This window comes from Propithecus coquereli, unplaced genomic scaffold (assembly GCF_000956105.1).
Source record: "Propithecus coquereli isolate 6110/MARCELLA unplaced genomic scaffold, Pcoq_1.0 Scaffold340, whole genome shotgun sequence".
Lineage (NCBI taxonomy): Eukaryota > Metazoa > Chordata > Mammalia > Primates > Indriidae > Propithecus > Propithecus coquereli.
This window is the reverse complement of record NW_012149064.1, coordinates 1,315,267-1,328,466: the sequence shown is the minus strand read 5'-3', so window position 1 is coordinate 1,328,466 and position 13,200 is coordinate 1,315,267. Positions and strand designations below refer to the sequence as shown.

The 13,200-nt window shown below is 39.2% G+C and overlaps 1 protein-coding gene across 1 annotated transcript; it reads left to right on the top strand.

Annotated features, from left to right (window-relative positions):
- The first annotated feature begins 11,931 nt into the window (after positions 1 to 11,931).
- On the top strand, positions 11,932 to 12,972 carry LOC105815620 (olfactory receptor 2G3-like). The gene is given in 1 exon segment (XM_012650818.1): positions 11,932 to 12,972. A coding segment is annotated over 1 exon segment (1,041 nt).
- The last annotated feature ends 228 nt before the right edge of the window (positions 12,973 to 13,200 follow it).

Sequence of the window (13,200 nt, the reverse complement as noted above, 5' to 3'; positions counted from 1 at the left end):
ACGGCCACAGACCCCGGAGCTGCTGCAGCCCTGCTCTAGCTCAGCCTCTGCGGGCGGTTCGACACACGCAAACTGATCAATGGGATACAACACGTCAACAAAATGTAAGGAAGAAAACAATCATTTCAATAGAAGCAGATAAAACATTTGACAAATTTTAACATCTATTCATTATTAAAACTCTCAACAAAATAAGTATAGAAGGAACTTACCTCAACACAATAAATGTTGTTTATAAAAAGTCCACAATTAACGTCATAATCACTGTGTCTGGGGTGGTTGCCAGGGCAGGGGATGGGAGAAATTGGCAAGTGGTGGTCAAAAAGTACAGAGTTTTAGTTATGGAGGATGAATAAGTTCTGGAGATCTATTGTACAGCATGGTGACTATCATTAATAATATTTTATCATATACTTGAAATTTGCTGAGAGGGTAGATCTTAAGTGGATATGTTAATTAGCTCAATTATGGTAATCAGTTCACAATGTATACATATATTATTACATATGTGACATGTAAATAAATTAATGCCTGTATATAGCATGTAATCTACACAGGGCAGAAACTTGCATTTTAATACTTCTGGAAGCAGCTTATATTCCATCAGAAACACACAATATTGCTTTCAAGGGACATTAATATTTTAAGGATATAGAGGAGTCATGGTACTACAAAAACTACGTATTGACCCTAAGGAAGTCCATAATCAAAGATACTCGGCAAATTCGGCAGATTACTGAAAATAATAAAAGTAAATAAATTATGCTTTTGTTGCAAGGATTCTGACTTCACTGTCAAGATGACATATTTTATTAACAGCTTTCTTTTGTTTCTTTTATTTATTTATTTATTTATTTATTATTCCAGGATTTTGTGAGTGTACAAACATTATAGTTAAACTTTATGTCTTTACCTCACCCAAATGCAGGTTAAAGGCATGCCCTTCCCTCCCTTTAGTGCTCCCCGTGTCCTTTAGTTGTAGATTTGCCCCCCCATCCCCCTAATCCCTAGAGAGTATTTCTGCCATGTGATCAACCTAGTGTTGATCAGTTAGTACCAATTTGAAGGTGAGTACAAATGGATCCCATTCTTCTGCTCTTCTGGTGCCCCACTTTGGATAATGGGCTTAAGTTTAATCCAGAAAAGTATAAGAGGTGCTAGATCACTGTCGTTTCTTATAATTGAGTAATATTCCATTATAAACATATACCAAATTTTAATAATCCACTCATGGATTGACGGGCACTTGGTTGTTTCCACATTCTTGCAATAGTGAATTGTGCTGCCATAAACATTCGGGTGCAGATGTCCTTATCGTAGAATGTTTTGTGCTCTTTTGGGTAGATGCCTAATAGTGCTATTGCTGGATCGAATGGTATTTCTATTTTTAGCTCTCTGAGGTATCTCCAAATTCTTTTCCACAGAGGTTGCACTAATTTGCAGTCCCACCAGCAGTGTAGAAGAGTTCCTGTCTCTCCACATCCTCGCCAACATTTGTTGTTTTGTGTTTTTTTGATAGAGGCCAATCTCACCGGGGTTAGGTGATACCTCATTGTGGTTTTGATTTGCATTTCTCTAATGATTAGAGATGTTGAGCATTTTTTTGTATGTTTGCTGGCCATTATTCTGTCTTCTTTTGAAAAGTTTCTGTTCATTTCGCTTGCCCATTTATTGATGGGGTTGTTTGATTTTTTCTTGTTGCTTTTATCTCCTTCAAGCAACCTCTTTGTAACCTCTGCTATTTTTTTCACTCTTTCTTGCCTAAAGCTGTCATAACTGATACTCCCGCAGGAGCCTAGACTCCTCTGTATGTAAACTTTAAGTCCTCTGCAGTCTCTACAACCAACCACCTGAACTTTATTCAAAGCATGCGATCAAGCTGATATAGACCCGCCGGCCATGGGAAAAGCATGGCCTCTTTTGTGAGTCAAATCTGTGTTGCCTTGCAATGGAATAGGGTGAGTATAGAAGGAGATTAGTGGAGAATTTTTAGAAGTGGGCTGAGGCTCAACTATAAAAAATTTGTGACAGTTCTCTCTCCAAGATGTGCTTGTATCAGCTCATCGCGAGCCCCCCACTGTGGGGAAAAGTCATTGCCATCAATAAGTTGTTCAAAAACAAAGCCGAAAACAAAGAAGAAACTTATCTTCTCTGAAGTTCTCTGACGGGTGATGATAATAGCAATATTGGAAGACTGGAACAAAATAAAAGTTTTATAGTGTGGAAAAAGTACAGTTCAGGGAAAAGAGTATTGTGAAACACAGTATTTCATAAAGATTCCATAAATTTGACCCCACAGCAAGAAAATAAATATCTATCCATCTAAAGAAGGTCTCAGTTTTTAACCAAAGTGATGTGCTTATGTTTAAAGTATATTGCTTCATGTGTAATTAACCATAAAATTTTTAAACAAAAATCCCCCCATGGCAGACATCATTCTTTGATAGGGAGCTCATGGAAACACGATGTGGCCAGAGACTCTGTTTCAATCCTGTCGTACAATTTTATTGTTTCAGGGTCTTGCCTTCAGCTCACTCAGCCATAGTCTCCAGGGAAAATATCACTCTAAAGACAATAAATTAGAAGGAGCAGAAATCTCTCTAGAACATTCCTGTCTACAAATTTATCCCCTGAACTAATTGTTTACGTGAAGTAGCTCAGGTCTCAGAGGATCCAAAAGAAGAAACCTCAGGAGGCCCCTCCTACGTCAGCAAGTTCTCTCCCTCTTGGCTGAATTCTCCTTTCTCTGCTAAATCCCAGACCCTCCAAAGAGAATCTGCATCTTCACAACCTAGGCGTCAACATTCCCAGTGCTGGCTCCTCGCCTCTCCACACCTCTTCCTTCTTCAGCCTCAAGGTAAAAGGATTGGAAGGGCCAGGTTGGGTTTGAGCACATGCACTAATACTCGTTTCTCTTCTCATGAATTTCCAGGCTCACGAAGGAGAGTCTCTCACTTGCCCAGTGAGGGTGGGCCATGCTAGGTAATGGGAGTAAAAATGTAGGACCCCAAATAAATGCATTATGGCAAATAATCATAAATAATTATGATCCCCTTCTCACCATTGCCACGGTAGTTTTCAGGTCCAGGAATAAATTAGGACTGAAAAAAATATATATATTCTTAGAAGTCCATGGCAAAGGAAAAGCCAACAGCCAAAAGACAGCAGCCAAAGAGAAGAGAGGGAAAACAGAAGTCATCCAAGCACATAGTGAGCCTCCAGTGGACATCAAGCATTGTACTGGCCATTGAATAAAAAACATCAAGACAACAGAATATAAAATTTCTGTCATCTTGCATGACAGCAAAGACAACTGGCTTAAGAAAAAAATCAAATTTGAACGAAGTCTAGAGCATTGGATAGAACTGAGGAAAAGAATTAGGAAGAAGTTTGTTTGACAACTGAGAGAAATATCAGTTGCAAATGAGTTGAGGTAGTGATGACCGTAGTGACTTTAAAGAAGCAGACAAGACAGCCTGGCCTGAGCATTTACGTGAGACAACAGCTGCGGGTGGAAGTTGCTGGACATTAGGGAAGCAAATGAGATATTTTGACCAGTGAGCCTTAAATCCAGCTATTCATTTATGCATTTACTAACTAGCTTTTACAGGCCAACCTGGGTACTGGGGAGGCAAGGAGAACTTAAGTGTAGATCAAACTACTAAAATGTTCACAAGACAGAAAGGAAGACCAGAAAGTACCAAAAATGATGGAAAAATACAATGCAGGGTATGGAAACAAAGATGGGGCGATCAGGGAAAGTTCCATAGAGGAACTTCCATAGAGTTCGGGCATTACGGGATACATAGGACTCTAGCAAGTCACTGTAAGAGGAAGGGAAAGAAAATAGCATGTGCAAAGAACTAGGTTAGAACATGTGCTTTTCCTTTCATTTTAGTCATTCTTTTATTTATTTATTATTTATTATTATTACTATTACTATTATTTTTTATTAAGAAATTATAATCATATACATTTATGGGGCACAATCATATGATGTTTTCTATATTTATACAATGTGGCACGATTAAATCAAGCTAACTAAGATATTTAGCACCTCACCTATCATTTTTTACAGTGGGACATTTGAAATTTACCCTCTTAGTTATTTTGAAATATGTAATATTATTATTGAGTATAGTCACCCTGCTGTGCAGTAGATCTCAAAACCTACTCCTCCTGTCTGTCTGGAACTAGCATGTGCTTTTTAAATGCGGTTTAGCAAGTGATGGAGAGGATGAAGATAATGAGGGAGGAAGCATGGGATAACATAGGGGCCAAGTCAGAGATGGATTTGGGTGTCACATGTTTGTGTTTGGAGTGTCCCCAAGGGCTTTAAAATAATGGAATGGCAAAATGAGGATTGCAATTTCCGAAGATTACTCAAGCAGGTTAGCATGAAGCATGGATTAAGTTGTGTGCCTATAAAAACAGGGTGAGCTCAGTGATATGAATAATAACAAGTCTGACATTATGGCAACAACAGAATCTGTTATTGGGCCATTTAACTCATTCTCAAGTTTCATGAAGAATTCTTCTTTTTGTGCTGTCCCCCAAAGTTGGTGACCCAACCCAAACCAAATTACTTCCAATGGTGTTATGGTACAGAGAAAATTCTTGGAAAAAAAAAATAACTTATACTTATGCAAAATTGAATCCTCAATAGTTTTTTGATGTAGTGTTCCTACCGAAAAAATTTCAGAGTATATTTCCCTCTCTTTTAAATGTGAACCCATTTCTGTGTAACAGTAGCTCTGCCAATAACAGCAAATCCTTCAGAGAGATTGTTCTATAGCATGTCTCCAGATTTCAACTCAATCCCCCTCACAAACACACCAGTGTTTCAACTTAAATTCCAATTTTATAACTCAGAAACAAATTCAAATACTGCATGTTCTCACTCGTAAGTGGGAGCTAAAGAATGTGTACACGTGGACGTAGGGTGTGGAATAACAGACATTGGAGACTCAGAAGGGCGGGAGGGAGAGGAGGGATGAGAAATTGCTTAATGGGTACAGTGCATATTATTGGGTGATGGTTGCACTAAAAGCCCAGATTTTACCACTATGCAATACATCCATGTAACAAAACTGAATTTGTACTCCTTAAATTTATTTTAAAAAGAAAGAAAAAAAGCTGTGTGTCACCTCCCCAAAGAGGATGCAGAATGAAACCGATAGAGTTGTCTGGGGACAATAATAAATAAATAAATAATCCAATTTACAAATGTTGCCTAAACAAAAAACAAAAACTCAGACATGGTTTGGCAGCATAGAATGCACAGTTTCTTTGGATTTTCATAATCTGGACTGTATTTCCATTAATGAAGCCCATTCATTAGATTTTCTCATAATTTCTCCATTTCTCTATTTGTTTTAAGTATGTGATCAAAGAAAACTTTCAGAATTTTATCACATGTGCAATTTTTCAACCAAGTTTCTCCTATGCTATAATGGAGCAATTGAGTTTTAAAGCAAAATTCTATTTAAATGTTATCTTTTTTATTCAAAATCGGTTTATTGACCATTGGGACAATGTGGATTAGCTACCCCTGCCAGTTTTGCAGCGTTGTAGATTGGCATTTCTTTTAGAGGCAGTGAAATGAAAGGATCGGTGGCATCTAGGCCTGAGTGTAAACTCTGGCTTTTTATCATGGTATATTTCTGCTTTCTCTTGCAGTTTTCCTAATCTCTTTGTGCTTCGATTTCCTCTACATTCACTACATATGTTTCCCATTTATTTAGCACAATTTATTAAGTGCAAATAATGTGTAAACCATGACAATCCTTGGTCCAGAGATGAGGAAGTGAAGGCTCAGTTGGAAGCTAACTGAACTGCATGGGGCTTGAGAGCCGTTAAAATGTAGGAAGCAGTATTTTGACCTTAGCAACAAAACTTCTGCCGTTCCCACACTGAGTTTTGTGTGCTGCTGTGGTTTTGCTTTGGGTTTTTATTTGTTTATTATTTACAAAGGAAATCATTTTTAGAATGGAGAAATTAATTTCAGCATGCCTTCTGTTTCTATGCATGCTTTTAGGGCATTTAATCTTCTTCAAACTCAGGGAAGTGAATGTCGTTTCTTGCATTTTTGTTCAAAAGGTCTGAGACTCAAGATGCTGACATTCCTTGCCCTAAATCCTCATGGTCACTGTGCCTGTGGCTGGCAGAACATGAATTCAGAGATGTTTACTCTTGATACAAACAATGCGCTTATCCCCTGTACCAGAAGTTCCACCCACGTACAGAGTACCCACCCCCAACCAACATCCCAAATCTCATTCTCCAAAGCATGCTATTTTTCATGTCAGGTTAGAATTAACATTAACATTTGCTACTACTGATCACACTTTCTCAAAATGCTTACACACTATTTAGTAATCTTCTCTAGGTTTCCCCAGGGTTTATTACCAAATATTGTGAATACTTAATCCCAGGATTCAGCTTTGTCGCTTTGAAACTTTGCATAATATTTGCCCCTGTTATCTAGTGATACTTTTTCTGATCCTCAAGAATTTTCCATGACTGTAAACATTTTCAAGTTAATTCAAAATATTGTGATGTAATACCTATGAATCTAAAGAACTAAACACCTATCCAAATGCAACGTGCTCATTCCTAATTGCTTGACAATATGGTGCTGAAATGCTCTTCTTGATCTCATTTTTCTGAATAAGATTGATTGTAGTTAGCAATGACTCTATTCCTTTCTAATTTGTTTTTATTTCAAGCATAAAGAAAAATAACATTATTTATAGCATTTTTCAAAACCTTAACTCATACTTTTTGGCCATTATGAAATTATTTTCTTAAATTCGTAATATTTGTTTTTTGAAACTAACTCATGCACACTCTTCCCATTTGTAAGATAAACTGTTCTTCAAAATGTGGAACATATGAAAATATTTGCTGTGTATCCAGGCTTTATGTTGCATAGTAAAAAAAAATTGAAACGAAATGAAAAAAATAGAAGAATGAATGAGAGAGAGAATGTGATGAAGGTGATGAATTAGTCTGCTTGGGCTGCTGTAAGAAATTACCACGATGGTATGAAAAATAGAAATAATTTATTTTCTCACAATTCTGGAGGGTAAAACATCCAAGATCAAGTTTCTGTCAGGGTTTGCTTTCTGGTGAGGGTGCTCTTCCTGGCTTGCAAAAGATCACCTTTTCTCTGTACCCTTACGTGGTAGGGTGAGAGAGTGTGCATGAGGACGAGCACGTCCTCCTCTTCTCACAAAGCCACAGTCCTGTCAGAGTCGGGTGCTACCTTCATGGTTTCACTTAACATCAATTACCTCTTACAAATCCTATCTCCAGATGCAGTCACACTGGGGATTATGGCTTTAACATAGGACTTCGGAGGAACACAATTCAGTCTATAGCAGATGATAACATGGTATTCCGATAAAATCAGTCTATTTGTTGTGTCAGACTGATTTCCATGTGGAAAACTGGAATGCCATGGGGAATACCACATAATTATGACAATAGTAGCACTGCTGTCAGGCCGCAACACTGACAGTTGTTATAAAATGTTGTCTGGCCACGAATGTTTGTTCACCCGATCTTTGCTTCTAAATATGGAAAGTAAAAACAACTTCTTTAGGAAATCGTTTTAATTAAGATCCACAAAATATTTATTCTCCACAGAAGTGAAAGAAGCAAAGAATTCCCAAAAGCAAGGTTATATTTAATTAATCAGCCAGTTAGTTTTTTAAAAGGAAATATATATTATTTAAATATATATATTTAAAAGGAAAAAGTGTAACACTGATGGGGCCGGCATCCACACATAAATGTGTGAGCTAACAGTTCAGCGGGAGAGAGTAACAAAGCGAATTTGTCACACCGGAAATAAAACCTAGGGCTGAGAGAGTGAAAAAACTGGAAGGAGACATACACAGTGGCTTCTGTTAGTTTTAATGTCCTTCAAAATATTGAAGTCTTAAGCTTAGGTATGTGGCTCCTACTTAAATACTGAGCCTGAACTGCAATTAAAAGGTGAGTTCAGATTGCAACTAATAACAATCACTCTGATTTTGAAATCTGGAAAGGAAATCTGTCCACCTCTCTCAGGATCTGTCCTTCTTGCCTCCCCCTCTAAGATCTGAAAGCTTTCCCTGTAAGATCAGGAATAAGGTAAGGGTGCCCACATTCACTACAGCTGTTCAACAGAGTACTGGGAGTACTACAATTAGGCAAAAAAAGAGAAAGAGAGAGAGAGAGAATAAAAGGCAGACAAACTAGAAACAAAAAAATGAAACTATCTGTTTGTAGATGACATGACCATACATGCAGAAAACCCTAAAGACTCAACATCAACAAAAAAAAAAAATCTTAAAACTAATAAATGAGCTGGGAGGGATGCTCATAACTGTAATTCTAGCACTCTGGGAGGCTGAGGCAGGAGGATCGCTTGAGCTCAGAAGTTCGAGACCAACCCTGTCTCTACTAAAAAAAAATATATATACATATGTATGTGTATATATACATATATGTATGTATATATATATATATATATATATATATATATACACATGGGGGAGAGAGAGAGAGAGAGAGAGAGAATTAGCTTGGTGTGGTGGTGTGTTCCTGTAGTCCCAGCTACTCTGGAGGCTGAGGCAAGAGGATTGCTTGAGCCCAGGAGTTTGTGGTTGCAGGAAGCTATGATGATGCCACTGCAATCTCGCTGTGGTGACAGAGTGAGACCCTTGTTTCAAAAACAAACAAACAAACAAAAAAAACTAAAAAAAAAACCACCCAAAACCAAATAAATGGATTCAGTAAAGTTGCAAAATACAAATTCAACATTAAAAAATCAGTCATGTTTCTATATATAAACAATAAACAATATCAAAAAGGAAATATAAAAAACAACCCCATTCACAACAACAAATAAATATTATAAGTAAATACTTACTATAAATAAATACTTAGGAATAAACTTAACCAAAGAGGTAAAAGATTTGCAAACTGAAAATTATAAAACACTAATAAAGGAAATTAAAGACACAGATAATTGGAAAGAACCTCATATTAATGGATTGGAAAAGTTAACATTGTTAGAATGTCCATATGACCCAAAGTGATCTACAAATTCACTGTAGATCAATCCCAATGTACCAAACCCCAATCATATTCTTTACAAAAATAGAAAAAATAACCCAAAAATTCATATGGAATTACAAAAGACCCCAATAATAGCCAAAGAAATGTTGAGCAAGAAGAACAATGCTGGAGGCATCACACTACTTGATTGCAAAGTATGTTACAAAGCTACAGAAATCAAAACAGTGTGATACTGACATAAAGACAGACCCTTGGAGTAGCATAGAGTCCAGAAATAAACCCTTGTATACTTGGTCAAATAATTTTTGACAGGGGTGCCAAGATCATTCAATGTTGAAAGTAGTCTTTTCAACAAATTTTAGTAGAAAATATGGATATCCACATGCAAAAGAATGAAGTTAGACCTTTCTTAATAGCATATACACAAATTAACTCAAATGAATCCATGACCTAAAGCTAACACCTACAACTACTAAACTCTTTGAAGAAAACAGAGGGCAAAATCTTCACAATATTAGATTTGACAATGATTTCTTGAATATGACACCAAAAGCCCAAGTAACAAAAGAAAAAATGACACATTGGACTTTATGAAAATTTTTAAGTTGTGCCTCAGAAAACCGTAATTACCAGACTATAAGCAACCCACAGAATGGGAAAAAATATTTGCAAATCGTTTATGTGATAAGGAATTAATATTCAGAATATTTAGAGAACTTCTAAAACAACCAACCAAACAACCCAATTCAAAAATGGACAAAAGGTTTGAATAGACATTTCTCCAAAGAAGATATATAAATGGACAAAAAACATATGAAAAGATACTCAACATCATTAATCATTAGGGAAATGCAAATCAAAACTACAATGAGATATCAATTCACATCCTTTAAGATGGCTACTATTAAAAAAATAGAAAATAATGTGTTGACTAAAATGTGTAAAAATTGGAATCCTTATGCACTGCTGGTGGGAATGTAAAATGGTATAGCTGCTGTGGAAACATTAATTAAAAATAAAATTACCATATGATCCAGAAATTCTTTTGGGTACCTACTCAAAAGAATTAAAGGTAGAGATATTTGTACACTCATGTTCATAGGAGCATTACTCACAATAGCTAAAGCATGGAAGCAACCCAAGTGTTAATTGGCAGGTGAATGCGTAAGTGAAATGTCATATATACATACAATGTAATATTATTCAGCCTTAAAAGTGGTAGGAAATTCTGACATACGCTACAACATGGATGAACCTTGAGGACATTATGTAAGTGAAATAAGCCAATCACAAAATTACAAATATTGTATAATTCTATTTATATAAGGTATTTAGAGTAGTCAAAATCATAGAGATGGAAAGTAGAATGGTGATTGCCGGGGTCTGAGGGAAAGAGAGAACAGAGAGTTACTATTTAATAGGTACAGTTCAAGTTTTGCAAGGTGAAAAGATTCTGGAGATGGATGCACAGCATGGTGATGGTGATGGTGGTGGTGATGGTGGTGATGGTGGTGGTGGTGGTGGTGGTGATGGTGATGGTGATGGTGATGGTGATGGTGATGGTGATGGTGATGGTGGTGATGGTGATGGTGGTGGTGGTGGTGATGGTGATGGTGATGGTGATGGTGATGGTGATGGTGATGGTGATGGTGATGGTGGTGGTGGTGGTGATGGTGATGGTGGTGATGGTGGTGGTGGTGGTGGTGGTGATGGTGATGGTGGTGATGGTGGTGATGGTGGTGGTGGTGATGGTGATGGTGGTGATGGTGATGTGATGGTGGTGGTGATGGTGGTGGTGGTGGTGGTGGTGATGGTGATGGTGGTGGTGATGGTGGTGATGGTGGTGGTGGTGGTGGTGGTGATGGTGATGGTGGTGGTGGTGATGGTGATGGTGATGGTGGTGGTGGTGGTGGTGGTGGTGATGGTGATGGTGATGGTGATGGTGATGCTGATGGTGGTGATGCTGATGGTGGTGGTGGTGGTGATGGTGATGGTGGTGATGGTGATGCTGATGGTGGTGGTGGTGGTGATGGTGATGGTGATGGTGGTGATGGTGGTGGTGGTGGTGATGGTGGTGGTGGTGGTGTGGTGATGGTGATGGTGATGGTGATGGTGATGGTGATGGTGATGGTGGTGGTGATGGTGGTGGTGGTGGTGATGGTGATGGTGATGGTGGTACAACAATATGATGTTTACCACTGAACTATACACTTAAAAATAGTTGAGAGGCTAAATGTTATGTTATGTTTATTTTACCATAATAAAAATAGGAATAAAAAGAAATAGAGAGAAGATTGCATAAAATAAACTACCATTTGATGGCCTCTTCTTTGTAGAACAGGTTCATACAGTTATGTAGCCATGATAGCACCCTCCACCTCTAACTTGCCTGTCTAAGCACCCAAGTGTCCTTCGTCTAACTACACTGAAAGGAAGAATTAAGTAGTGTTTCCCTTAAAAGTTTTTATGAAAGATATATGTCTCATGCAAAGGACTACATGCCCCTTTCTTTGTGACAGGAGAGAAGTAGGGTTCATGACTGAACTGGGAGAGAGGAAGAGAGGTGGGGGAGAGAGAAAAAAAGGGAGAGGGATCGGGGGAGAGAGAGAGAGAGAAATAGGGAGAGAGGGAGAGATCCTCATAAAACAGAGACCTAGTTGAGATGACGGGGCTCTGTGTAGAATTTCTCATCATGACTAGAATAGTCCATCTCTGTTCCCACTTCAAGGTCAACTGCTAGTGCAGTGTTAGACAGAATCTGCCCGTATTTTGAGAACTTCTCAGAACAATTCTGAGGATTATCCCACCAACATAGTTGAAGGTTTGGGAACATTGCCATGGAGTAATTGAAATGTAAAAGTCATGTTTGACCTCAAAACTGTCTCTTTTCTTCCAGCCATATATAACATAGATGCCACGGAAGAAGAAAATGTGAGTTCTGCCAGCACGTTTGTCTTGTTGGGTTTCTCTGAGCATCCATGGCTAGAGATTCCCCTCTTTGTAGTGGTCCTGGTCTCCTACATCTTCACCCTGATAGGCAACAGCTCCATCATTCTTCTCTCCCTGGTGGATCCCAGACTCCAGACCCCCATGTACTTCTTCCTGGACAATCTCTCTGTGCTAGACCTCTGTGTCACCTGCACCATTGTGCCACAGCTGCTGGCCAACCTCTGGGGACCAGAGAAGACAATTGCTTCCTGGGGCTGCATCATGCAGGCCTACCTTTTCCACTGGACAGGCTGCACTGAATGTGTCCTGCTGGCAATGATGGCTTTCGATCGTTAGGTGGCTATCTGCAGGCCCCTCCAGTACACTCTCATCATGCGTCCCCGGGTGTGTGGACAGATGGAAGCTGCAGCCTGGTCCAATGGCCTGGCCAATTCCCTGCTCCAAGCCACACTCACCCTCCAGCTTCACCTCTGTGATCACCGCACCCTGGATCACTTCTTCTGCGAGGTGCCTGTTCTGATCAAGCTGGTCTGTAGTGACACCACTGCTAATGATCTGTCCTTAGCCGTGGGAGCCATCCCCTTTGCACTGGTGGCTCCCCTGCTTGTGCTCATCTCCTATGCCTTCATTGCTAGGGCTGTACTGAAGTTACCATCAGCTGAAGGAAGGTATAAGGCTCTCAGCACCTGCAGTTCCCACTTGGTGGTCGTCATCATGTACTTTGGGCCAGCAATCTACATGTACCTCCATTCCCCCGCCAACAGTACCCAGGCCAAGTTCATGTCCTTCTTCTACTGTGTTATCACTCCGCTGCTCAATCCACTCATCTACACCCTGAGAAATAAAGATGTGAAGAGAGCATGGAATCCTACAATCCTGGGGTGGGGTGAAGTCTTAAAAAGCCAGATCATCTCTGCCTGTCTCCTGGAACAATGGCATGCACACATCAGTTAATATTAGCATGTCTGCCAGCCTGAGCACAAGTGAGACCCTATCTCTACAACAAAATAGAAAAATTAGCCAGGTGTGCTGGCACGTGCCTGTAGTACCAGCTACTTGGGAGGCTGAGATAGGAGGATCACTTGAGCCCAGGAGTTTGAAGTTGCAGTGAGCTAGGCTGACACCACTGCACTCTACCCAGGGTACAAAGTGAGCTCGTGGGCGCTCGCGCTCTCTCTCTCG